This window comes from Eptesicus fuscus, chromosome 17 (genome assembly GCF_027574615.1).
Source record: "Eptesicus fuscus isolate TK198812 chromosome 17, DD_ASM_mEF_20220401, whole genome shotgun sequence".
NCBI classification, from domain to species: Eukaryota; Metazoa; Chordata; class Mammalia; order Chiroptera; family Vespertilionidae; genus Eptesicus; species Eptesicus fuscus.
The window spans coordinates 43994407-44020643 of NC_072489.1; the positions used below are offsets into that span (position 1 = coordinate 43994407).

The 26237-nt window shown below is 42.8% G+C and overlaps 2 protein-coding genes across 3 annotated transcripts in view; both read left to right on the forward strand.

Moving 5' to 3' along the window:
- Positions 1 to 26237, forward strand: part of NOLC1 (nucleolar and coiled-body phosphoprotein 1) — a 52987-nt gene that overhangs the window by 3121 nt on the left and 23629 nt on the right. Inside the window, exons 2-13 of one of the 2 annotated variants that reach the window (XM_008144231.3) lie at positions 1569 to 1624; positions 1835 to 1977; positions 2081 to 2214; positions 2966 to 3131; positions 4003 to 4130; positions 4256 to 4400; positions 4708 to 4836; positions 5002 to 5112; positions 5214 to 5933; positions 6098 to 6204; positions 6564 to 6656; positions 6816 to 6944. In XM_008144231.3, the coding sequence (XP_008142453.2) occupies positions 1569 to 1624; positions 1835 to 1977; positions 2081 to 2214; positions 2966 to 3131; positions 4003 to 4130; positions 4256 to 4400; positions 4708 to 4836; positions 5002 to 5112; positions 5214 to 5933; positions 6098 to 6204; positions 6564 to 6656; positions 6816 to 6944 (2061 nt within the window). Of the gene's footprint in view, positions 1 to 1568; positions 1625 to 1834; positions 1978 to 2080; positions 2215 to 2965; positions 3132 to 4002; positions 4131 to 4255; positions 4401 to 4707; positions 4837 to 5001; positions 5113 to 5213; positions 5934 to 6097; positions 6205 to 6563; positions 6657 to 6815; positions 9551 to 26237 lie in introns of those variants that run through there. The other variant, XM_008144232.3, reaches the window with a different exon arrangement.
- LOC103288653 (60S acidic ribosomal protein P1-like) lies at positions 22419 to 23229 on the forward strand. Its single transcript, XM_054728757.1, has 2 exons — positions 22419 to 22955; positions 23031 to 23229. The coding sequence occupies exons 1-2, from the start codon at positions 22882 to 22884 to the stop codon at positions 23227 to 23229; spliced, it is 273 nt and encodes a 90-aa protein (XP_054584732.1). The 5' UTR covers positions 22419 to 22881.

The following is a 26237-nucleotide window of genomic DNA, read 5'->3' on the forward strand; positions in this document are numbered from 1 at the left end:
GATAATGCATTGCTAGAGTAAAAGGAATGCATATTTTATTATTTTTTAAATCTTCACCAGAGGGTATTTTTCAATTGATTTTTCAGAGAGAGTGTAAGAGAGAGGGAAAGACAGAAATAACAATGTGAGAGAAACACATCGATTGGTTGCCTCCTGCATGAGCCCCAACCAGGGCCCGGGCCAGGGAGGAGCCTGCAACCGAGGTACGTGCCCTTGACTGAAATCGAGCCTGGGACCCTTTGGTCCACAGGCTGACGCTCTATCCACTGAGCCAAATCAGCTAGGGCAGGAATGCACATTTAAAAAAAGGCTTTGATAAACAGGATTGACAGGTGGTGGATAGATGGTGTCAGAAACTATAGGAATAGCCCAAGTTTTTGATAAGTATTGGGAAATACATAAGTAAAATGTTTTTGTTTTTGTTTTACTTTTTAATCCTCAGCTGAGGATATTTCTCCAGAGAGAGTGGAAGGGAGAGGTAGAAACAGAGATAGAGAAACATCTATATGAGAGAGACACATCGATTAGTTGCCTCCCGCACGCACCCTGACCAGGCCTGATGATTGAGCCTGCAACCGAGGTACATGCCCATGACTGGAATCGAACCCAGTACCTTTCAGTCCACTGGCTGACACTCTATCCCCTGAGCCAAACCAGCTAGAGGTATTTTTTTTTTCTAATTTGTGCAAGTAAGAGAAGTCATGAAAGCTGTAACTTTTTAAAAATCCTCCTCTGAGGACATGCTGAGAGAGAGAGAGAATCGTTGAACGGCTGCCTTCCTATTCATGCCCTGACTGGGAATCGAACCCACAACCTGGACGTGCACCCCCAACTGTGGATCAAACTGGCAACCCTTTGGTGCACAGGTGCACAGGATGATGCTCAACCCACTGAGCCACTGCCACTGAGCTGAAGCTGTAACATTTATATGAACTATAGTAATCCTATATAATAAAAGGCTAATATGCAAATCGACTGAATGGCAGAACGACCGACCGAACACCCAACGCAGGAGCTGTCCCCTGGTGGTCAGTGCACTACCACAGGGGGAGTGCCACTCAGCCAGAAGCCAGGCTTATGGCTGGTGAGCGCAGCAGTGGTGGCAGGAGCCTCTTCGGCCTCCGGGGCAGCGCTAAGGATGTCCACTAAGGATGTCCGACTGATGGCTCCCAGACTGCAAGAGGGCGCAGGCTGGGCTGAGGGACCCCCAGTGCACGAATTTCGTTCACCGGGCAACTAGTGGGCAACTAGTGACCGAACAGGTCACTTTTAAGAAAAATGTTTTTATTGAGTTTTGAGAGATAGAAACATTATTATCATCAGAAACATCAATTAGCTGCCTCCTATATGCACCCCGACCAGGGATCAAATCCACAACCTGGGTATATGCCCTGACCGGGATTCAAACTGGCGACCTTTCCATGCATGGGATGATGCTCAACCAACTGAGCCATACCAGCCAGGGCAAAGCGGGTCATTTTTAACCAGACAGTAACACAAAATCTGATCTCCCCTAGAATAACCAGGATAAATTTTTCTTACCCAGTTCTTTGTCTTTTCTCCTAAAGACCCAGCAGGATGCTAATGCCTCTTCCCTCTTGGACATCTATAGCTTCTGGCTCAAGTAAGTCTTTCCTGTACCATTTTGGCTGTTTTCTCCCCTCAAGTGTACTGGGCTTGGGAAGGTCCTGATCACCCAGAAGTTAGCCTGATCTACCTCAGTAGGTCCACCAAGGCTCCAAAACGGTTTGGGAAGGTCCTGATCACCCAGAAGTTAGTGTTTCTTGGTTTGGGAAGGTCCTGATCACCCAGAAGTTAGCCTGATCTAACTCAGTAGGTCCACCAAGGCTCCAAAACGGAAATTACAAGCAAATGGACCAGTGACTAAGAAGGCTAAAAAGAAGACTTCATCCAGTGATAGCAGTGAAGACAGCAGTGAGGAGGAGAAAGCCCAAGGGCCTCCAGCTAAGAAAGTTGGTAAGACCGGGTAGGGAGTTGGGATTAGCAGTTCAAGGAAAAGGATTTGTAGTCTGCCTATACAGCCTAGCTGATTCTTAGTGGGACCTGTGCTTTTGTTCAGCTGTACCTGCCAAGCGTGCCAGTCTACCTCAGCTTCCTGGAAAGGCTTCAGCCAGTGCATCAGAGAGCAGCAGCAGTGAAGAATCCAGTGATGAGGAGGAGGAAGAGGAGGACAAAAAGAAAAAGCCTGTCCAGGTTTGCAGCTTGGGAAGGAAAGGGGTTGCTTAAAGGATCGGCAAGAATAAACCTAAAATCTTGGCTTGTAGCTTGTGACCAAGAGCTGGTGGTGGGCAGGTGATTATGGGGCAGAAAATCTCGGGACTTTCAGAGATGTGATAGAAGTATGAAGCCTGAAAAGGATATGTGAGGTTGAAGTTAGACTCTGAGTCTAGAGTAAATCAACTCAGGTATTGGGTTTCCCTGGGACACTGTCTAGGACTTCAGGGGTAAGGGAGTGTGTTTTGTATACAGATGTTGGGAGCTCCAGATAGAGAATGGCAGGGACAGGACTAGTAGATCGTGTGGCTGAACTTTTTGTTTCTTATTAAGAGTTTGTTGTCGCCCTGACCGGTTTGGCTCAGTGGATGGAGCGTCGGCCTGCGGACTGGAAGGTCCCAGGTTCGATTCCGGTCAAGGGCATGTACCTTGGTTGCGGGAACATCCCCAGGGGGGGGGGGGTGCAGGAGGCGGCTGATCGATGTTTCTCTCTCGATGTTTCTAACTCTCTATCCCTCTCCCTTCCTCTCTGTAAAAAATCAATAAAATATATATATTAAAAAAAGAGTTTGTTGTCCTTTTCATGTGATGTCCTGCTTAGCTTTCCCTCGCCCCGACTGCTCTGTTAGCCCCTAAAAAATAAAAGGAGCCTATGAAGCTTTTTACCTTAAGATGCTGCTGGATACCCAGAAGCTCTTGCCGAGTCTCTTCATTGTGTGTTTTCTCACAGAAGGGAGTTAAGCCCCAAACCAAGGCGGTCAAAACTCCTCCTAAGAAGGCCGAGAGCTCTGATTCTGATTCTGACTCAAGCTCAGAGGATGAGGCACCAAAAAGCCAGAAGCCAAAGGCAACACCTGTGGCAGCTAAAGCTCAGGCCAAAGCCCCAGCCAAACCAGGTACTATTTCTGTTTCTGTTTCTAAAAGACCAGGCCGGGGACCAGCTTGTTCTCTGGATAGGTATCTAAATTGCTTATTCAGCACAAGGGTGAAATGGTATTGGTGGTTGAACCAGAGATATTGATTAGTGTTATATTTTTATTGATTTTAGAAAGAGAGAGGCAGGGAGAGAGAGAACATCCATTTGTTGTTCCACTTGTTTATGCATTTATTGGTTGCTTCCTGTATGTGCTCTGACCAGAGATTGGACCCGCAACCTTGGCGTATTGGGATGATGTTCTAATCAACTGAGCTACCCAGCCAGGACCTAGTTTATATTTTTTAAAAGATGCTATTAATGAGTAAAATATTTCATAATTAGGGGCTAATAACTAGAGAAACAGTTTGTGGCAAGGGAAATGTATTTTTAAAAATGGTATCAGTTTGTCATTTCTTAGTTGCATTTCATAGACATTTTATGTTCCCACAAATCCCATTTTACTATAACCACTTGCACCCTATTCCTTGTTCTTTTCACTACCATTTTTCCTCCTAAACCTTCATTCCATAGGACAAGTGAGAAGTTTTATTTTATAATCTTCCTGTAGTGAAGGTTAGATTATGATTTATAGGAGGTTCTCTGGAAGTTGGAGTGAAAGACTTCAGGGGCATATTTAAATTATTTGTATCATATCACTTCTAAAGATAGAGTAGTTTTATTCCTTATGTTGGGCAGGAAAGGCCTCCTTAATATAGTAAGTCATAGCCGTCTCCTTCATGCCTGCTCTAGAGGCAAGAGAATTGGTAGACTCCTAAGTTCTGAGCAAATAGGATGGAGGTTTTTGTGGCCCTTTAATTTCTTGATACTTCTAACACTTTCTTTTTTCTTAGGCACACCCACTCGAGCAGCACCTAAAGTAGCTAATGGCAAAGCAGCTAGCAGTAGCAGCAGCAGCAGCAGCAGCAGTAGCAGCAGCGATGACTCAGAGGAGGAGAAGGCAGCAGCCATCTCTAAGAAGGTCTGGACCATAACTTCTACCAGGGAAGAGAGGGGTCTGGGGGTTAAAGGGGCAGCCTCCATTTCCTGGCAGGATTGGCTGGGTCAGCATTTTCCTGTGGTAACCAATTTCCTTGTACGATGCAGACTGTGCCTAAAAAGCAAGTAGCGGCCAAGGCTCCAGTGAAAGCAGCTGCCACCCCTACCCAAAAGAGTTCCAGCAGTGAGGACTCCTCGAGTGAGGAGGAGGAGGAGGAAGAGGAGCAGAAAAAGCCCATGAAGAAAAAACCAGGTGACTAGATATGGGGAGTCAAGCTATGTGACTATTACCAGGGCCCATATGCGGAAGGACTTCTGTAGTCACCACGTGGACCTCTCCAAAGAACTGCTTGACATGTCTGCTAGTTTCTCCCAGAGAAAGGAGAAAGGCACTGTATCTTTTATAACCTAGACTTTGAAAACGGCATGTCAGCATCCCTGCCATATTGTTTGTGGAAAATGAGTCACTAATTCTAACCCACACTCAAGGGAAGGGGTTAAGCTCCATCAAAGAGTTTGTATACATATTTTAAAACCACCACACTCTCCGTTTTAAACAGGTCCATATAGTTCAGTCCCCCCGCCTTCTGCTCCCCCACCCAAAAAGTCCCTGGGAACCCAGGCTCCCAAGAAAGCTGCAGAGAAGAAACAGCCTGAAGAGAGCAGTGACGACAGCAGTGATGAATCTGGTGAGTGGGTCTGGGGAGTGTTTGAGAAATAGGAAGAGGAAAAGCTCTGTCCCTCTTTCCAGTGAAGCAAGATAGGACTAAAGCTCTGTGGTCTATGCATCCTTTTTATTACTCCTGTTTGGGTCAGGGCTCTGGGCCCAGCCTAATGCCATGGGTTCTCTCCAGATTCAAGTTCTGAAGAAGAAAAGAAGCCGCCAGCTAAGCCAGTCATCTCTAAAGCAGCCACTAAACCAGCTCCAGCAAAGAAGGCAGCAGAGAGCTCTTCCGACAGCTCAGGTGAGGCATGTGGAGGCCCTCTGGCAGGGGGCACTCCAGGGGCTCTTCTCAGTCTAATTTATAATTTGGGAAGCTATTCATTCTACCCTCTTCTTGTCTAGACTCTGACAGTTCTGAGGAAGAAGCTCCTGCCAAGCCAGCCAGTGCCACCAAAAATCCCTCAAGTAGGCCAGCTACCACTCCCAAGCAGCCTGCAGCTAAGACAGCCGCAGCTCCCAAGCAGCCTGCAGCTAAGACAGCCGCAGCTCCCAAGCAGCCTGCAGCTAAGACAGCCGCAGTTCCCAAGCAGCCTGCAGGCAGTGGCCAGAAGCCTCTGACCAGAAAGGCTGATAGCAGCTCCAGTGAGGAGGAGAGCAGTTCTAGTGAGGAGGAGGAGGTGGGGAAGGCAAAGAAGACAGTGACCACCCCTAAGGCCAAGGTGATGGCCAAAGCAGCGCTATCTTTGCCTGTCAAACAGGCCTCTCAGGGTGGTGGGGATAGCAGCTCTGAGTCAGACAGCTCTAGCAGTGAGGAAGAGGAGGAAGAGAAGGCATCTAAGCCCCCAGCTAAAAAGAAGCCACAGAAGACAGCAGGAGCTGTAGCCCCTTCCAAGCCAGCCTCCACAAAGACAGTAAAGGCCAAGAGCAGCAGCAGTTCTTCAGATGACTCCAGTGAAGAAGAGGAGGAGGAGGAGGAGCCCAAGGGCAAGGGTACTCCTAGACCACAAGCCCTCAAAACCAATGGCACCGTTACACCCACTGCCCAGAATGGGAAAGCAGATAGGAACAGCAACAAGGAGGAGGAAGGAAAGACAAAGGCAGCAGTAGCAGTTTCTAAGCCAGGTCTGTATCCACAGAAGCTGCCCTCTTGGGTTCCCCAGCAATTAGGATGGGATATATACTCCTGGGAGGAGGCAGAATGACTAGGTTCCAGTTGCAGGCCCTCAGTGTGGCAACATGGGCAGAGGAACAGGAAACTGGTCTGAGTCTGGCTTTTTGTTTTGTAGGTTTAGGAAAGAAACGAAAGCAGAATGAGGCTGCCACGGCGGCAGAGACTCCTCCAGTCAAGAAGATAAACCCTCAGACCCCTAACACATTTCCAAAAAGGAAGAAAGTAAATTGTCTTTTTTTCCTCTCGGGAGCTAGCTTTTATTTATTTATTTTATTATTATTAATAGGAGGAAATAAAGTTTTAATACATGTGTGGGCAATTCACATATGCATGAAAATTTCAAAGACTATGAGGCAACATTGGATATATAAACCATATTTGGACAAAGAAGAAAGGGGGGAGGGGATTAGATTTCAGAAGTGAGAATGAGGAGCTAGCCTTTCAAGAGTAGAAAGAAGAATCTGGAGTCATCTTGACAGCTCTCTGCCCAGCCTGGCAAAGGTGCATTTGTGTGTGGCTTAGGAGGGGTTTTCTGTTATCTGACCACTCCATCTTTAATTTGGTACTTCATTCTTATCCAGGCAGAAAAAAGGGCATCATCCCCATTCCGAAGGATCAGAGAGGAGGAAATTGAGGTGGATGCTCGAGTTGCAGACAACTCCTTTGATGCCAAGGTGAGGAGAGGGGGTCACCATTCTTGAGCAGTGTTGGGTGGAAGAGGGCAGTTGCTTCAGATTGGTGAGAAGCTCCCTGGGTTCAGGTTGCCTTGAGCAGGGACAAGAACGTGACAGGGCCCTGGTGTCCTATGTGTTAACCATCTCTCTACTCACCAGCGAGGTGCAGCCGGAGACTGGGGGGAACGAGCCAATCAGGTCCTGAAGTTCACCAAAGGCAAATCCTTCCGGCACGAGAAGACCAAGAAGAAGCGGGGCAGTTACAGGGGAGGCTCCATCTCTGTCCAGGTTAATTCAATTAAGTTTGACAGCGAGTGACCTGGGGTGATCCTAGCAAAGCAAGGGTGATGATCCAAGACTATTTACTTTACAGTGGACCTAGGAGCTCTCAGCTCTATTAGCGGGGAGGTATGGGTGAGGACAGCAGCCTAGATAGGTCCGAAGACATTGTCGGAACATCCTCTCTGGTCCTTTTCTGTGTTTGTAGTTTTGTACAGACTTGTATGTGAGTGTTGAGTAGCAAGGGGAATGTTCTTTTTAAATAAAAATTAGTTTTAGTTGTCATTCCCTCTCCCTATTCTGTGGAAGTCCTCATGCTGAGAAATTTGTATATTTTCTATTGATTTTTGTTGTGATTTTCAGAGGTGTGTTCCCATAGATAAAAGCTATTGCCCAAGGCATAGTAAAGGTTACATGTGTGAATTTTTATAATTGAAGAATTCTGCCTATGTGAGTGCACATGTCCACATTTCATCCGTCCTATCACTCAGCCCTGGTGAGGGCAGTTGAGAATGGTTAATGTATATGTCTGTTAAGCATGCACTATGTAGTTCTTCCTCATTCATGCGGTCTCAGACTGAAGTTTTTAGCCAGCATGGACGTAGCTACTTTGGGGTATAAAATCAACTGTTTTGTTACAGGCAAAATTATGGTGTGGTGTGAATGCTGTGGAGTCAGTCTGAAGGTTTTGTTTTCTGTATTTTATCATTATTAATGGAATATTTGCAATACCTGTTTTTTAATTTGAAAGCATAAACTTTTCTATTGTTCAAAGACTTGTTTTGATGACTTGACCCTTAAACAGTGTTGAGTACTAAATTGAAAACTGCATCATCTGATTTTTTTATATTTTAGAGAACAAAATAACATTAATTTAATCTGGAAAGTTCATATCAGTTGGTATGTCTATCTTGGTAGCAGTAGTGACACAAAATTAGTTTCAATAATTCCTGTGTGGTTGGGAATCATTGATCAAGAAAGTGAAAGAAGAAAAATAACCTCAATCCTCAGTAGGAATTAGATTATTTAGGTGAATTTATAGGTCACCTATGTACGTGCTAATGAAAATGGGGAGAACCTTTACAAAGCATTTTATCTGGTAAAACTTGAATAGAGTGGGTTTGGGAGAGCATCCTAATAGGATTAATGTATCTTGTAATTGCTACGTGGGAGCAAGTGATGTGCCCCTTTCAGCACCTTAACTGTCAGTGACAGTGAGGGAACAATAAAAACCAGTGAGAGAGCTATGGTAGACCAAGCGGGCTGATGGTAAAGCTGCAGGACATGCTGCCAGTGCTCAGCCAGAGCACAGTGGAGAAGGAAGGCAACACACTGGAGGCTGGGCTGTCCCTGTGGTGGGAAGGTGTGCTCCAGCTTCATGGATGAGGTATAGGTCCTGAAATTAGCCTCCCCTTTTTTGGATTCCATACTCCAAATAACCTGATAATAACCTGGTTTTCCATGTAACTGCCTCCAGGTAGGAAATGCACTGTTCATGCTGACATAGGTGTTTCAGTCTGCATGGTAAAAGTTACACATCTTACTACAAAATAATAAACTGGTTGGTTTCTAATACGTCTTGGAGTTTTATTGTGAATCTAAAGCTCTCCCACTTCCTATTCACACCAGAACTTGGGTGCCAGTTAAAGGGCTGGGGTCCAGACCTCTGAGTTCACTACAGAGCCTTCTTGGGCTTGGCCATACCTTGTTTCTTGGTGCCTTTTCCAGGCAATAGTCCAGCCAGTGTGTAGTCTAAATTGGGGTTGGCAAAATGGCCTATGGGCCAGATCTAGCCCACAGCTTGTGTATTACTTAAAGGGCTTAAAAAAAAAAAAAAAGAATATGACAAACTTCATGTGACCCACAAAACCTACGATATTTACTATCTGGCCCTTTACAGACAAAGTTTGCTACCCCTTGGTATACATCAGTGATTTCATAACATTGGTTGAAAATTCGAATCATCTGGGTACTTCTAAAAACTACTGATATCCAGGGGCCCATCCCCTGACTGGTTGAGTCAGATACTGGTGTTCTCTGGGCCTTTTAGCTCCCAGGTGATTCTAACAAGCAACCAGTGTTGAAATCCACTGATGTAAGAGTATCTGAAAAATATATTTTTCTTTCCTCTCATGGTTCCATTAACAATGTCCTTGTTAAGTCTATATAAATATCTTAAATATAATTTACATGCATTAACTTTTCTACTTAGGTGAATAATGGGTATGTGTACTGCTTATTGTTTAAAGCTATGGCTTATTTTTTCTTTGCATTTTATAAACACCTTTCCTAGTCTTCTTTACTTTTTAAACTTAACAGAACTCTTTCCCCTTAGGCCTGAACCTGCTGCATATATGCAGTGAAAGTGGTAACGCAAATGAGGCAGTTTAGCAAATTGTCTAACAGCATTTACTAGGAAATTACTTAACATCTTTGAGTTGGCTTTCTCATACTTAAAATGAGAGTATTTTCTCGTCTCATCTGTAAAATCTTGACTACTCTGAAGGGTTGTAAGGACTGAGAATTTAGAGCATTTAGCACGGTCCCTGGCACGTTGTAAGCACTCTGTGACTATCACTTGTCGCTTGGATAATAAAAGAAGATTTTGGAAATGACTTTTTTTGGTGTCCTTGTGATGTGCAACATGCCATTTCATCAAAGACTCAAATCGGAACAGAGTCAATGACAATGGTGTTTTTTTTCTTTTTCTTCCATTTGTTTAATATCTTTATTCCTGATGCCAAAGATTTTTTTAAAAATATATTTTATTGATTTTTTTACAGAGAGGAAGGGAGAGGGATAGCGAGTTAGAAACCTCGATGAGAGAGAAACATCGATCGGCTGCCTCCTGCACACTCCCTACTGGGTATGTGCCCGCAACCAAGGTACATGCCCTTGACAGGGAATCGAACCAGAGACCCTTGAGTCCACAGGCCGACGGTCTGTCCACTGAGCCAAATCGGTCAGGGCCATGATGCCAAGGATTGACATGTAGAATTGATCTTGCTTATAAGAAACTTTAGTTTTGTGAGGGATCTGAAATTTCCACCTATCACTGATGGGTTCTGGCACTATTGCTGAAATCCACAAATTAAGTGAGTAATATACCTGATGGCTCATGCCTCTCTACCTCAAAATGCACACAAGGCAGGATACTGTCCTACACTCATAGTTTTGTGCTACACAGGTTATATTCTCACTGCAACACAACTTTGTTAGGGGGATATTAACTAAATCAGGGTTTCCTAACCTTGTTATTGCCATTTTGGGCCAGATCATTCTTTTTTTGGAGGATTGTCCTGTGTGTTGTATGTGTAGCAGCATCCCTGTCCTCTAGCTACCAGTAGCATCCCCCAGTTTGGATACCCAAAGTGCTGCAGATATTGCCAAATATTCCCTGGAGGCAAATTATCCCTAGTTGGGAACTGAAAATAGCTGAGTATAAAATGATTTGCTTAGGGTTGATAACACTGCAATTTAGTGGCACATGGAGACAATAACCCAGGTGTCTATCTGAAAGTCAGCCTGCCTGTGTGCCAGCCATAGAGCTCCAAGAGAGCTTAAGTGTCTAAAGGGGAAGTTGGACATGGGAACAGTTCTGTGCATGGGAACAGTGTACTGAGTCCTGTCACCAAGGACCAAAGTAGCACTGCAAAGGAGACAAGCAAGAAAATCCTGACCTTGGTTCAGGATCCTGAGGAGAGGAACAGCTTAATTTACCATGCAGTGAAGAGGACATTTTTTCAGTGGGAGAAGAGGCCGTTTTAAGGATGGATCAAGAGGGTTGTAGAAGATAGGGGCAAGATAATGCTAAGTCTGACTCAAGATTCAATACCCATGGCCAAGGCAGGGGTTAGTACTTTATTTTGTCCCCCTGGGTATTTTAGGGGACTGATAGTCCAGTGCAATTTTCCTGGTGCTAATACAGCTGCCAGTAAAGCAAAGTTCCTACTGATCGCTTGAGTTTTCACCCTCTGTTCCTTGCAGAGCCTGCTTAAGCTGTCTGCAGTTTCTGAACTGGCCAGTAGGTGGGGCTTTTGCCCACTACAAGGAGCTGAACTGGACCAGTTAAAGCCTGACATGGTCATTATTCCAGTTACATTCACCAAACTCAGAGAATCTGCCATGAGTTTTTGGATACAAGCCATGTGATGAATTAAGACATAGGCCCTCATTTGAGGACACTTGTTCTGGAGTGAGGAAAGGCCCTTCTGATTATGAGAGGTCACCTGTTACCTGGCAGCCCATGGCAGGCAGCTTGGCTTATAGACGCTGTCCACCATGGAACCTCCAGCTTTCCTCTCAGATTCTACAGGGCACTGGAGTTCCCACAAGGGGGGTCAGCCACATGTCCCCACTGCAGACCTGAGCCTTCCTAGGCCTGGATGCTCAGAGGCCATGGCACTTTCCCATCTTCCCTTTCTCCCCTCCTCTCCCAACATAATCCCCTTTGGAGCTCAGGATTGAGAATAAATACCAGGCTTCCACCTTGGAAGTGGGTTGGATGGTGGGAGGAGTACAGTATTTCAATAAAAGCCTGCCAGACACACATTCATACATTCAGCAAATATAAGTGCTATGTGCCAGGCACATAATATGTGATTTTGTGTCAGAGACTTTGAAGACACAATCATGAGTGAATAAAAAAAGAGTTCCAGCGATCAAAGTTTACGTAGTCTGCTGAAACCGGTTTGGCTCAGTGGCTAGAGCGTCGGCCTGTGAACTAAAAGGTCCCAGGTTCGATTCCGGTCAGGGGCATGTACATTGGTTGCGGGCACATCCCCGGTGGGGGGTGTGCAGGAGGCAGCTGGCCGATGTTTCTCTCTCATCAATGTTTCTCTCTCATCGATGTTTCTAGCTCTCTATCCCTCTCCCTTCCTCACTATAAAAAATTAATAAAATATATTTTTTAAAAAAGTTTACGTAGTCTAATGTGGGGAAAGATATTAATCCTCACAAATAAAGTGTAAATGTAAACTTCAGTGCAATGAAGGCAAAGAGCTATGAGAACATGTAACAGGGGAAATGACTCATGGTAGGACTTCCTCATGGATAGGGTAACCATGTAATTTATCATTTAGACTGGTATGTTTTTTGTTTTTTTTTAATTTATTGATTTTTTACAGAGAGGAAGAGAGAAGGATAGAGAGCTAGAAGCATCAATCAGCTGCCTCCTGCACACCTCCCACTGGGGATGAGCCCGCAACCAAGGGACATGCCCCTGACCGGAATCGAACCTGGGACCCCTCAGTCCATAGGCCGACGTTCCATCCACTGAGCCAAACCAGTCAGGGCTAGACTGGGATGTTTTTGAGAGTGAAAGGGAGAGCTGTTAGTAATTAGACTGAGATGAACAGAGGTAAACAGACTATCCTAGGCAAGTCAGGACATGGTCACTGCAGTAATAAAAATCTTTACTGAGTGAGACTTAAAGGTGAGAATTACTTAGGTGAAGGTGGTGAGGATGAATGAGTAGAACTGCGTTTTTTCCAGCTAGAAGGAATAGCATGTATAAAAGCCTTTTGGTAAGAGGGAACTTGATGGAAACTAAACGGAAAGAAGGTATACTAGGTGTACCAGTTAATAATGCGGATTTTGTAATCAGAGAAAACACGATAATTTCAAGAGAAACATCAAAAGTGCTTTATTCAAAGTAATATCCATCGCTAGCTACACATTTCCCCCATCTTTCAGGTAATTTGTGGATACCGTACCAATAGAACTTTTCTTGTTTTGAGGCAAACCATTTAGAGACCCAATTGTCCACTTCTTCATACATTTTGAAGTGCTCAGAAAGTGCGTGTGCATCGATCAGAACAAGTGGTAATCTGAAGGAGCAAGGTCTGGTGAATATGGTGGGTGGATTAATACTTCCCAGGCAAGATCTTTTACGTGTCTTTACCTGGTTTTGAAGTGTGTGATGATGCGTCATCATGAAGCAAAATTACTTTGCTGTGTCTTCTGGCACATTCTTGTTGTTTCACCATCAAAGCATGGTTCAAATTGATTATCTGTTGTCGGTAGTGATCAGTATTAATGGTTTCACCTGGTTTTAGAAGCTCATAATACAAAACAGCTTCCTGATCCCACCAAACGCAGAGCATTGTCTTCTTCCGAAGCGATTTGGCCTTGCAGTGATGTTGATGGTTGGCCTGGATCAGCTCATGATTTTGTGCGTTTGGGATTTTCAAAATAAATCCACTTTTCATTGCCAGTCATAATTCAATGCAAAAAAGACATTCTTTCATGCAGGTGAAGCAACATTTTACTGATGACTTTTCAGTTTTCCATTTGTCTTTCGTTCAGTTGATGTGGCACCCATTTTCCTTCCTTTAAAATCTTTCCCATTGCTTGTAAATGATCTGAAATTGTTTGCTGAGCAACGTTTAATCTTTCTGCAAGTTGTTTTTGAGTTTGACACGCATCTTTATCCAGTAATGCTTGCAATGGTTGGTCTTCAAACGTTTTCAGTTGACCTGGACGTTCTTTGTCTTTCACATCGAAATCATCACTTTTAAAGCGTTTAAACCAGCATTCACAAGTATCTTGAGATGGAGCATGTTCACCGTAAGCTTCCTGAAGTATATGATAACTTTCAGCAGCACTTTTCTTCAAAATAAAGTAATGAATTAAAACTTCCCGCAAATGCTCTTTTTTCTGGCATGAAATTCGATATTTTTAAGAGCAAAAATATCTATGATTTTAACACCTTCAGAAAATTTGACATATGAAGTTTTGAAGCTTGCTGTCAATACAACAAAATAGCATACATATTAAATCACATATATATCAACATATGTGTATCTCCATCTATTGAAAAAATCCGCATTATTAACTGGTACACCTAGTATGAAGCTGAAAGGTCGAGTGAGGAGGAGAGCAATGTAAAATGAGGCTGGAGAGATAGGGAGGGACCAGAGCATGCAGAGCCTTTGTAAAGCACGTTTAAGATTTTGGTCTTTATTCTGAAGGCAATAGGAAGTATTGAAGAGTGTCTGAGTATGTTAGCTTGGGATGCTATAACAAAAGAGCATAGACTGAGGGTGGCTTAAGCAAAGAAATTATTTCTCACAGTCCTGGAGGCTGGGAAGGCCAAGATCAAGATGCAGGCCTACTTAGTTCCCAGTGAAAGCCCTTCACCCCTGGCTTGCAGATAGCTTCTTGCTGTGTCCTCACATGGCAGAGAGAGAGAACAAACTCTAGTCTTCTCAAGGGCACTAATCCTTCATGGGGCCTGTAGCGTCCTGATTTCATTTAAACCTACTTACTTCCCAAAGTCCCACCACCTCATACCATCACATTTTGGGAGACACAAACATTCAGTCTATAACTGAGTGTATATGCATGTGCATTAAATGTTTTTTTACTAGGGAAAATTTCAAATATATACCAAAGTAGAAGAAAGAGTATCATAAACTCCCATATTCTTACTAAGCTTTTGTCAATCTAGGGTCTAGCTTGTTTCATGGCTAATACTCAAGCACGTGGTCGGCAAACTGCGGCTCGCGAGCCACATGCGGCTCTTTGGCCCCTTGAGTGTGGCTCTTCCACAAAATACCACGGCCTGGGCGAGTCTATTTTGAAGAAGTGGCGTTAGAAGAAGTTTTTAAGTTTAAAAAATTTGGCTCTCAAAAGAAATTTCAATCATTGTACTGTTGATATTTGGCTCTGTTAACTAATGAGTTTGTCGACCACTGCCCAACCCCATTCCTTTCCTTACCCCCTTCCCACTGGATTGTTTTGAAGTAAAAACAAGATTTTAATTGTATCCATAAATAATTTAAATATGTATCCCTAAATATTAAAGTCTTAAAAACATAAATAACCAGAATTCTACTTACATCTAAGAGAATTATCAGTATAGTAATCAGTTGATATTAAATATCCTGTCAGTATCACTGAATGGTGTTAAAGGCTGGTGACATGATCAGATTTGCATGTTGAAAATCCTAATCTAACTGCTGGGAGAACAGACTGAAGGTGTCTGGAGCCGTTTGGCTACTAAAATAGGTCAGGCCCTACCTGGTTTGGCTCAGTGGATAGAATGTTGGCCTGTGGACTGGGTTTGATTACAGTCAGGGGCACGTGCCCAGGTTTTGGGCTTAATGCCCAGTAGCGGATGTGCAGGAGGCAGTTGATCAATGATTGTCATCATTGATGTTTCTATCTCCCTCTCCCTTTCTATCTGAAATAAATAAAAATATATTTAAATCAATAAAAATATATAAAAAAATAAAATAGGCCGGGTGAGAGATCATTTTGGTCACCTGAATTAGAATGGTGGTAGGATAGAGAAAATGGAAAGAGGTGGATGGTTTTGACAAATAGGAAGTAAATTCAACAGAACTTGGTTGGTGAGCTAGAGGTCGGAGAGCAGTGAGGAAGAGTATTAAGAATGACTTGGAGCCCAGCCGGTGTGACTCTGGTTGAGTGTCAACCTATGAACCAGGAGGTCATCAGTTCGATTCCAGGTCAGGGCACATGCCAGGGTTTTGGTCTCTAACCCCAGTGGGGGGCATGCAGGAGGCAGCCAATCGATGTCTCTCTCCTCAGTGTTTCTGTCTCTCTATCTCTCTTTTTCCCTCTCTCTGAAATCAATAAAAAACATTTTAAAATGTAGCTTTAAAAAATAAAGAATGGCCGAAACCGGTTTGGCTCGGTGGATGGAGCGTCGGTCTGCGGACTGAAGGGTCCCAGGTTCGATTCCGGTCAAGGGCATGTTCTTTGGTTGCGGGCACATCCCCGGTGGGGGATGTGCAGGAGGCAGTTGGTCGGTGTTTCTCTCTCATTGATGTTTCTGACTCTATCCCTCTCCCTTCCTCTCTGTAAAAAATCAATAAAATATATGTTAAAAAAATAATAAAGAATGACTTAGATATTCCCAAGAACTGGGTGAATGGTGGTGCCATTCATAGGGATGAGGAACATTGGAAAAGTTTGTTTGGGGACATGTTAGTTTGAGGTGCTTTTTCGACATCTAAGCAAAAATGTGGAGAAGTCAGAGGAGATTTATGCTACTGGAGCTTAGTGGAGAGCTCTGATAAGATTACAAAATAGGCCCTAGCTCAGTGATGGGCAACCTTTTGAGCTTGGTGTGTCAAACTTCGCCAAAAAACTGAGCATGACTCGGGTAGTGTGTCACTTTGAGGAAAAAACTAACTCCAAGACTGTAGTCGCAAATGTTTCATCCTCAGGAGCAGCAAATGTTTCATCCTCGGCATGCGGCCGCGTGATATCAGAAATGGCTACGCGTGTCAGTGCTGACACGCGTGTCATAGGTTCGCCATCACTGCCCTAGCTGGTTTTGCTCAGTGGATAGAGCATTGGCCTACGGAGTGAAGGGTCCTGGGTTTGATTCCAGTCAAGGGCACATGCCTAGGTTGCAGGCTCAATCCCCAGTAGGGGGCGTACAGGAGGCAGCCAATCAATGATTATCTCTAATCATTGATGTTTCTATCCCTCTCCCTCTCCCTCTCTGAAATTAATAAAAATATATTTTAAAAAATACAAAATAGGACTCATCAGTGAATAGTTTTCAGACAACAGTATGGTAAGAAGAACATTAAAGCAGGAGTGTAGAGTCCTGGCTTCTAGTTCCTGTTCTGTCTTGGACTCACAGATAACTTTGGGCAATTTACTCTCTCTCCAGAACTGTCAGTATCCCTGTCTGGGGACACAGTCCCAAACTATCCCATAATCCAACAAATGTAAGAGGGGCCTTTGGCACAGAAGGGCCCTCAAAACTTCACTCTAAAGTTAATATTTTTCACTCTTGCCCTTTCCCAGTCATCTCCCTTTTCTTCTCTCCTCCATCCCCTGAGGCATCCTGAGTTTTATATTTATCATTTACATCTTTTTTTTTTTTAAATATATTTTATTAATTTTTTTACAGAGAGGAAGGGAGAGAGATAGAGAGTTAGAAACATCGATCAGCTGCCTTTTGCACACCCCCTACTGGGGATGTGCCGGCAACCAAGGTACATGCCCTTGACCGGAATCGAACCTGGGACCTTTCAGTCCGCAGGCTGACGCTCTATCCACTGAGCCAAACCGGTTTCGGCTACATACTTCTTTATAGTTTTGGTAAATATATATATCCCTAATAATTTCATTTCTAGGGAGAGGTCTTGAGAATTGCTCACACAATTGGAAAATTACACTGAGTGGCCAGATTATTATGATCTCTGAACGCATAATAATCTGGCCTCTCAGTGTATATACAGTGTATGTGTGTGTGTGTGTGTGTGTGTGTGTGTGTGTGTGTGTATTAGAGGCCTGGTGTATGAATTCGTGCATGGGTGGGGTCCTCCGGCCAGCCTGGCCAGAGAGAGGGTACATGCGTGGTTGGCTGGCCTGCCTGCTGGTCGAACTCCTGGTCAAGGGGACAATTTGCATATTAGCCTTTTATTATATAGGATATATACTGAGTGGCCAGATTATTATGCGTTCAGAGATCATAATAATCTGTCCACTCAGTGTATATATTTCCAAGAGTCAATGTTGTGACAGAAAGTAATATTAAGCACTTGCTTAGTGCACCAATAGAGCTAGGGTTGTAAAATTAGTAGAAACAAAACTCTTTGAAATAATTTGACATTTTACATTCTAAAACAGTATTGAATAAATTATTTTGAGAAAAGTCAACTCTGCTGGAATTTCTTACACCTTGATTTAGCATTAATATTTTTATTTATTTATTTTTTGTTAATCTTCATCGAATGATAATTCCCCCCCCCCCCCCCATTGATTTTTAGAGAGAATGGAAGGGAGGGGGAGCAAGGGTAGAGAGAGAGAAAGAAAGAGAGAGACAGAGAGGCAGGCCCAGGGTTTGGGGTTGAACTTGCAACCCAAGTATGTGCCTTTGATGGGGAATCAAACCTGAGACCCTTTGGTCCCAAACTATCCCATAATCCACAGACTGACATTGTAACCATTGAGCAACACTAGCCAGGGCTTGTTTTTATTTTTATTTATTTTAATTTATTTATTTAATTTTTTTGGTCTTAAGTTTTACGTATGTCTCCTTTTTCCCTAGTTGACCCCCCCAACCATTCCCACTCCGGGCAAGCCCCCACCGTCCCAGTGTCTGTGTCCATTGGTTATGCTAATATGCATGTATATAAGTCCTTTGGTTGCTCTCTAACTCCCCCCCACACCTCCCCTGCCATTTGTCTCTGGATCTATTTTTGTTCATCAAATTATGTTGATCATTATATCCCACATATGAGTGAGATTGTGTGACATTTATCTTTCTCCGATTGGCTTATTTCACTTAGCATAATGCTCTCCAGTTCCATCCATGCTGTTGCAAATGGTAAAAGTTCCTTCTTTTTTATAGCAGCATAGTATTCCATTGTGTAGCCGTACCATATTTTTTAATCCACTTATCTGCTGATGGGCACTTAGGTTGTTTCCAAATCTTAACTATTGTAAATTGTGCTGCTATGAATATAGGGGTGCATATATCCTTTCTGATTGGTGTTTCTGGTTTCTTGGGATATAGTCCTAGAAGTGGGATCATAGGGACAAATGGGAGTTCCATTTTGAATTTTTTGAGGAATTTTTTAAATTTTTTGATACTGTCTTCCACAGTGGCTGCACCAGTCTGCATTCCCACCAGTAGCACACGAGGGTTCCTATTCCTCCACATCCTCGCCAGCACTTGTCATTTGTTGATTTGTTGATGATAGCCATTCTGACAGGTGTGAAATGGTACCTCATTGTTGTTTTTTAATATATTTTCATTGATTTCAGAGAGGAAGGGAGAGGGAGAGAGAGAAACATTAATGATGAAGGAGAAACATTGATCGACTGCCTCCTGCACCTCCTGCAACCTGAGCATGTGCATAGGCTGATGCTCTATCCACTGAGCCAAACTGGCCAGGGCTATTTTTATTTTTTATATAGAGATAGGAAGAAGCATTTTAATCTTTCCAGTGTTTACTGCTTCTAAAGGGTTTTCAATCCAACCTTAAAAACAGTGTTCATTGTTAATTTGTATTAGCTAACTTATGTGTGTAATAATGAATTTACACAATAGTATCTTGCCTGGGTAGTGATGAGACGCTATGAGGCTGCAATGTAGTGATACAACACTGCCCCCCCCACCCCTGAGGTCCTCTGTGTACTTACTCCACACCAACCTCTCAGCTGTCAAAATACTGGAGGGCTTGCTGAAACCGGTTTGGCTCAGTGGATAGAGTGTTGGTCTGTGGACTGAAGGGTCCCAAGTTCGATTCCGGTCAAGGGCATGTACCTTGGTTGCGGGCACATCCCCAGTGGAGGGTGTGCAGGAGGCAGCTGATCGATGTTTCTCTCTCATCTATGTTTCTAGCTCTCTATCCCTCTCCCTTTCTCTCTGTAAAAAATCAATAAAAAATATATTTAAAAAACTATGAAAAAAAAATACTGGAGGGCTTTTTCTTTTTCTTTTTAAAATATATTTTATTGATTTTTTACAGAGAGGAAGGGAGAGGGATAGAGGGTTAGAAACATCCATGAGAGAGAAACATCTATCAGCTGCCTCCTGCACACCCCCTACTGGGGAGGTGCCCACAACCAAGGTACATGCCCTTGACTGGAATTGAACCTGCGACCCTTCAGTCCACAGGCTGATACTCTATCCACTGAGCCAAACCGGTTAGGGCTGGAGGGCTTTTTCTTAAAAGGTCATGTAGGGTGGGGGAATTAAGGGGTTCTAATATGAGGTGACAGGAGAAGATTTGACTTTGGGTGGTGGGCGCATGGTCCTACATACAGATTTTGTAAATTAGTAATCCATACATGAAACCTATATGTTCATGTTGACTAATGCCACACCAATAGAATAAAATGTAAAAATCATGAATGTAAAATGTAAAATCATGAATGTAAAAATCATGTAATGTTGACAGACACTGAAACATGAGGTATGCACCAGGCCTTGGAGTCATATAAGCTAAGAACTGGAACCTGGCCTATATTTAGAATTCAAATTTAAGCTGCCATGTGGCCTAAGGGTTTCTGAAAAAGTCAGAATCATTGGAAACCTTGTAAGATAAATGGTCAACTGGAATCTGCTGGAGAATACAGCAGAGCTGGATTTTAAGAGCAGTGGTTCCAGTCAGTATACAGGACATCTACAATGTCTGGAAGCATAGATAATAGTATTTATTATTTTACAGTTGAAGACAGTGTGGTTTCTCTTGACTGTTTTTCCTGCTTTATGGACTTTATGGTGTTCAGGAATCCTGACACTTGCAGACAGAACCTCTCAGAGAGCCTACATGTTCAGTGAAGAGGGGGTTCTGTAGTGCCAAAGAATGACCTGAGTCTCAGGAGCCCAACATCTCTGCTCTGGGTATCCCCCTTGGTTCTGTTAGTAAGAGGAATGTCCCCATTGTCCAGAGGCTTTTGAGCACTCAAGGTTGGCAGTTCAGAGAAGGCTGGCAGCAACTGCAGCTGCTGAGGTACTGGCCAGCCAAGCAGCCATGACGTGAAGGTCAGCAGCAGACAGCCCCATTATGATTAACTGACAGTAACATGGGCACTGGCTTGTGTGCAGCAGGGTGACAGTAGCCAGCAGAGCAATAACCAACAGACCAGCAATAGTCCTCAAAATGAAAGCTGATGGCTTGCAGAGCTGTTGGCAGCTGTTTTGATTCTATGAATAATAAATATCTCCACCCCAACCTCTAAGGACCCCTAGGGAAATAACTGTAGAGGGAGATCCTGGAATTAGATCAGAGCTTGGAGATTTGGGGGTGGCTATCAATGTGACCCATCAGAGGATGGTGGGGGAAGCCTATGAATATATCAGTATCTGATGAGGGAAATTTGCCAGTTCCCTAATCAAAGGAACTCTTAAGTTATGTATTCAAGAGGTTAAACACCCTGAATACAATACGAGGACTCCCTTTTTCCTGCCAAATAAATATTTGAATCTCCTTTTAGATGTATACTTTGACCTTGTTTACTGTGATTCCACCTATTTTTAAAATGTACATTTGGAGCATTTTTCAAGTGTATAATTTTATCTTAATTACTTTTAGTATCTCCTGCCCTTTTCAAAATATACAGTGCCATCACTTTTAAATCTTTTGAAATTTGCTTCTGAGGACAAATGATTCCTGGAAAGATTGGGGAGGCAGCAGGTCTTGAGTTGACTTTGGTATGAGAACCCATAAAAACAATGTGCTAAGAACTGAGGTGAGGGGGGTGGTGAGGGCATGTGCCAGGGGGTGGGGGTAGGGGAGGACAGGGGGAGGTCAATGGGGAAAAAAAAGGAGACATATGTACTACTATTTGTAATACTTTAAACAATAAAATAAAAATTTAAAAAATGTAAAAAAGAAAAAAGAAAAAAAGAACTGAGGTGAAATAGTTGCCCAGCTTCTGACAGGTGGGAGCTCTTCTCGCAGCTTCCTGCATGCGGATTTCTTAATAAGTGCCCAAAATCATGTTTCAAAAATTGTGGTCTTTCCCAGAGGGCATGGCTCAGTGGTTGAGTGTTGACCTATGAACCGGGAGCTCACAGTTCAATTCCTGGTCAGGACACATGCCCGGGATGTGAGCTCAATCCACAATGGGGGGAGCGGAGGCAGGGAGGCATGCAGGAAGCAGCCGATTGATGTGTCTCTGTCATTGATGTTTCTCTCTCTCTCCCTCTCCTGTTCTCTGTGAAATCAATAAAAAAATATTTTTAGAAAATTGTGGTTTTATTTCAATAATATACATACAATGGAATGTGATGCAATGTTAAAGTAAATACAATAAGGAAAAGGAGGTAGCAGGTACAAAAGCTGCTAACATTGACTATTTAAAAAAATTTTTTTTATTGATTTCAGAGAGGAAGGGAAAGGGAGAGAGATAGAAACATCAATGAACCTGGCTGGTGTTGACCAGTGGTTGAGCATTGACCTATGACCCAGGAGGTCATGGTTCAATTCCTGCTCAGGGCACATGCCTGGGTTGTGGGCTCAATCCCCAGTGGGGGGCATGCAGGAGGCAGCCATTTGATGTGTCTCTCTCATCGATATTTCTCTTTCTCTTCCTCTCCTTTCCTCTCTATCTAAAAATTGATAAAAAACATATTTTTTAAAAAAATCAATGATGAGAGAGAATCATTAATCAGCTGCTGCCTGCATACCCCCCATTGGAGATTGGGTTTCAGGCATGTGCCCTGGCTGGGAATCGAACCCTGACCTCCTGGTTCATAGCTTGATGCTTTAACCACTGAGCCAAACCGGCCGGGCAACATTGACTATTGAAGTGGGATAAATTCAGGTAAGCTCTTGTAATGATGCATATCTTTGAAGTAATCACTAGACAAATAATAAAAGAAAGCAGAGCCCTAGCCCGGTTGGCTCAGTGGATAGAGCATTGGCCCACAGACGGAAGGGCCTGGGGTTCAGTTCCGGTCAATGCCCTGTAGGGGGCGTGCAGGAAGCAGCCAATCAATGATTCTCTCCCATTGTTGATGTTTCTCTCTCCCTCTCCCTTCCTCTCTGAAATCAATAAAAATATTTTTAAAATTATAAAAAAATAAAAGAAAGTACAACTAAAATGCCAAACAGGAGGGGAAAAGTGGAGTGAAAATTACTTTATTAATCCAAAAGGAAATGAGAAAGGAGAAACAAATAACAGGTAGAAAAAAAAGAAAATAGTAAGATGGTAGTTTTAAGCCCATCTATAAAATTAGTAGTTACATTAAATGTAAATGGTCTAAGCACTTCAATAAAAAAGACTATCAGACTGTATATAAAAAAACAAAAAAGCAAAGCCATTTACATGGTGCTTATAAGAGACACAAGCTGTTTAACATGCAAAATCCATTTGAGCCCCTCTCTCCAGCTACAGCTAATGTGCTTGGTCCTTCAGAGGAAGCTAAGGCCACGTTGGGGTGAGATCCTCACTTCTTCCAGCAACTAGCACCACTTCCGGCAGGGCCCGCCCAGCACTTGCCCACATGATAGCTTTCATCTCAGAGCTCACCTGCATCTACTTGGCCTTTATCCTGCCTGACGAAGAGGTGACGGTGACAGAGGATAAGATCAATGCCCTCATTAAAGCAGCTGGTGTAAGTTTTGAACCTTTATGGCCAGGCTTGTTTGCAAAAGCTTTGGCCAATGTCGACATTGGGAGCCTCCTCTGCAATGTAGGGGCTGGTGAACCTGTCCCAGCAGCTGGCAGTGCCCTAGCAGGAAGTCCTGCCCTCTTCACCTCTGTTGCCCCAGCTGAGGAGAGGAAAGTAGAAGGAAAGAAAGAAGAATCTGAGGAGTCTGATGATGACATAGGCTTTGGTCTTTTTGACTAAAACTCTTTTGTAACACATTCAATAAAAAGCTGAACTCGGGGGGGAAAAATCCATTTCTTTTTTAAAAAAATATATATTTTGTTGATTTTTTACAGAGAGGAAGGGAGAGGGAAAGAGAGTTAGAAACATCGATCAGCTGCGTCTTGCACATCTCCAACTGGGGATGTGCCCGTGCCCTTGACCGGAATTGAACCTGGGACCTTTCAGTCTGCAGGCCGATGCTGTATCCACTGAGCCAAACCAGTTAGGGCAAAAAATCCATTTGATACAATCACCAAGTAACAAAGGAGGAAAAAACATGATTTTTGAAATTATTTTTTAAATTAATTTTTATTCATTTATTTATTAATTTTAGAGAAATGGAGAGAAAGAGAAAGAAAGTGAGGAGGAACATTGCTTTGTTGTTCCACTCATTTATGCCTTCATTGGTTGCTTCTTGTACGTGCCCAGATAGGGGATTGAACCTGCAACCTTAACATATGGGGATGAAAATCTAACCAATTGAACTACCCCGCCAGGGCAAAACATGATTTTTAAGCAGTTGACATACAATATTTTATTAGTTTCAGGTGTACAGCAAAGTGATCAGACATTTAGATACCTTATGAAGTGATCACCCTGATAAGTCTAGTACCCCCCTGACAGCATACATAGTTTGTTCCTTTTTTCTTCTTTCCTGTTTTCCTTTGTATTAAATGTTTTTCATGGTTCATTTTGGCCTCCATTATTGGCATATTAATTATACCTTGATTTCTTCAGTTGTTGTTCTAGAGTTTATAAAATACATCTTTAAGTATAAGTCTACCTCCACATAATACATCACTTCATGTGTTATTTCCTTTTTTATTATAGCCATCCTACAGCAAGTGGAGTGGTATCCCATTGTGGTTTTTGATTTGTATTTCCAAAATTCATTCTTTTTATTTATTAATTATATTTTTATTGATTTCAGAGAGGAAGGGAGAGGGAGAGAGAGAAACATCAATGATGAGAGAAAATCATTGATAGGCTGCCTCCTGCATGCCCCCTACTGGAGATCGAACCTGCAACCCCATCATGTGCCCTGACCGGGAATCGAACTGTGACCTCCTGGTTCATAGGTCAACACTCAACCGCTGAGCCATGCAGGCTGGGCCCAAAATTCTTTCTCTGTGCATCTTCCTCCTCTCCAACACACTGCCATGCAGTCTATCCACCTTGGCCTTCCTGATTGCAGAGAGACTTGTAGGCTACATTTGCTTTCCCCTTCCTTGCACTGCAGCCCGGAAACTGCCTCCATGCAGTAAGATAGCACGACCACAGGGCTCACAGTGTTTCTCTCTTCTCAGTGATCACAGTCCTGTGTTGCCTATTGTCTAGTGTCTGAAAACCATTGTCTTAAAAACAAAACACAAAAAACCCCCAAAAACATTGTCTTAAATATTTAGTTGTTTGTTTTCTTTTTAAAAAAAAAAATTTATTGATTTTTTACAGAAAGGAAGGGAGAGGGGTAGAGAGTTAGAAACATCAATCAGCTGCCTCCTGCATACCCCCTACTGGGGATGTGCCCACAACCAAGGTACATGCCCTTGACCAGAATCGAACCTGGGACCCTTGAGTCCGCAGGGCGACGCTCTATCCACTGAGCCAAACCTGTTAGGGCTAGTTGTTTGTTTTCTAGTTGTTTAAGGTAGAAGGTAAATCTAGTTCCTGTTATTCTATGTTGTCCAGAGATAGAAGTTCCGACTCCCTTTTTGTCATTACAGTTCTGAGTTCCGTGCTGCGTAAGCTTCCTCTAAGTTCCTCACTGGTGAACTGTATTTCAGACTTTTAATCTAGAAGGTAAAATCTCCTACGTGGATCTGAGTGAGTCTATAGACAATGCAGCTCACCAGGTGGTTTAAGTGCTGTGACAGGCTACTTGGAGATAGAGATGTGTCAACCACAGTTGTCTTGGAACTCTGGCTCTCCAGTGTCAAGGAAGCAGCTGCTCACTGTATTGCTACAATGTCCTCTAGAATATTGTACTCCCACAACCAGGGAATGAAAAGACTTACGTACATCTAGCTTGAGTAATATAGGTTTGTGGTGCTTCTGCCAAGGCAAATTACTTGCAAAATGTATACATGTGTGATTAGGTGAGATTAATTTTCATACAGGAATATTAGTTTTATTTATTTTTTTTCTTTCATAATTGAGATTTTATTGTTTTGAGGATCAGTACACAGACATTTCAGTTTGTACACAATTCTTAACATACGTACCAAAAATGGAAAGTCATGTAATTGTGATTCTTTTCTAAACAGTTATTCCAGTGACTTTCCAGCTTAAAATTTAGAGGCTAACTTTCCTTAATAGAGTATCAAGTACCAGTATCTTCAAATGTTGATATGCTGTTACATCAAAGTCCCACTAATTCACAATTTAATATCATATGTACTACATAATCAAATTTTCGATCTTTCACAGCACATTGACAAAGTTACTAGGAAAACTGGACTACCACACCAAAGATGTTACAGATGCACAAAATTCTGACAGGGAGAGCCAAGATCAAGGAGTGGTTTTCTTTAGGAAACAATTCTACCAAAAACATGTGAATAGAAGTAATTTAAAATGTTTAAGACAGGCATGACTGACTCCAAATTGCCATTTAGTATGCTTTGTATTATAGGATATAAAAACCACCCCCATCTATGGAATGTTAAGCTGACACCCAAGACAATCAAAGTCTCCCATATTTAATATCCCACTATTTTCTGGTTGTACCAAAAAGTAAACAACCAGCAAATGATTTCACCTCTTAAAAAAAAGCATTTACACTTTGAAAAATGGGATGAGGTGGAATTTCCTCCTTAAAAATGTTTCTAGAGCTACTAAAAAACTTGCATTTATAAAATAGTTGATAAAAATAAGGAATATTAGTTTTAAATCTGTTAAAAGTGTGTGATTGATAAATTTTATATAAGACCCAGCCCTAGTACTCAAGGAACTTATCATTTAATAGGAGGAAAAAAATATTTATATGA

What these genes read in the sequence shown, in the direction of transcription:
- LOC103288653 (XM_054728757.1), top strand. Translation starts at nt 22,882, where the DNA reads ATGATAGCTTTCATCTCAGAGCTCACCTGCATCTACTTGGCCTTTATC. An exon ending in GACGAAGAGGTGACGGTGAC is followed by an intron (nt 22,956 to 23,030) that starts AGAGGATAAGAT and finishes CTTGTTTGCAAA; the next exon opens with AGCTTTGGCCAATGTCGACA.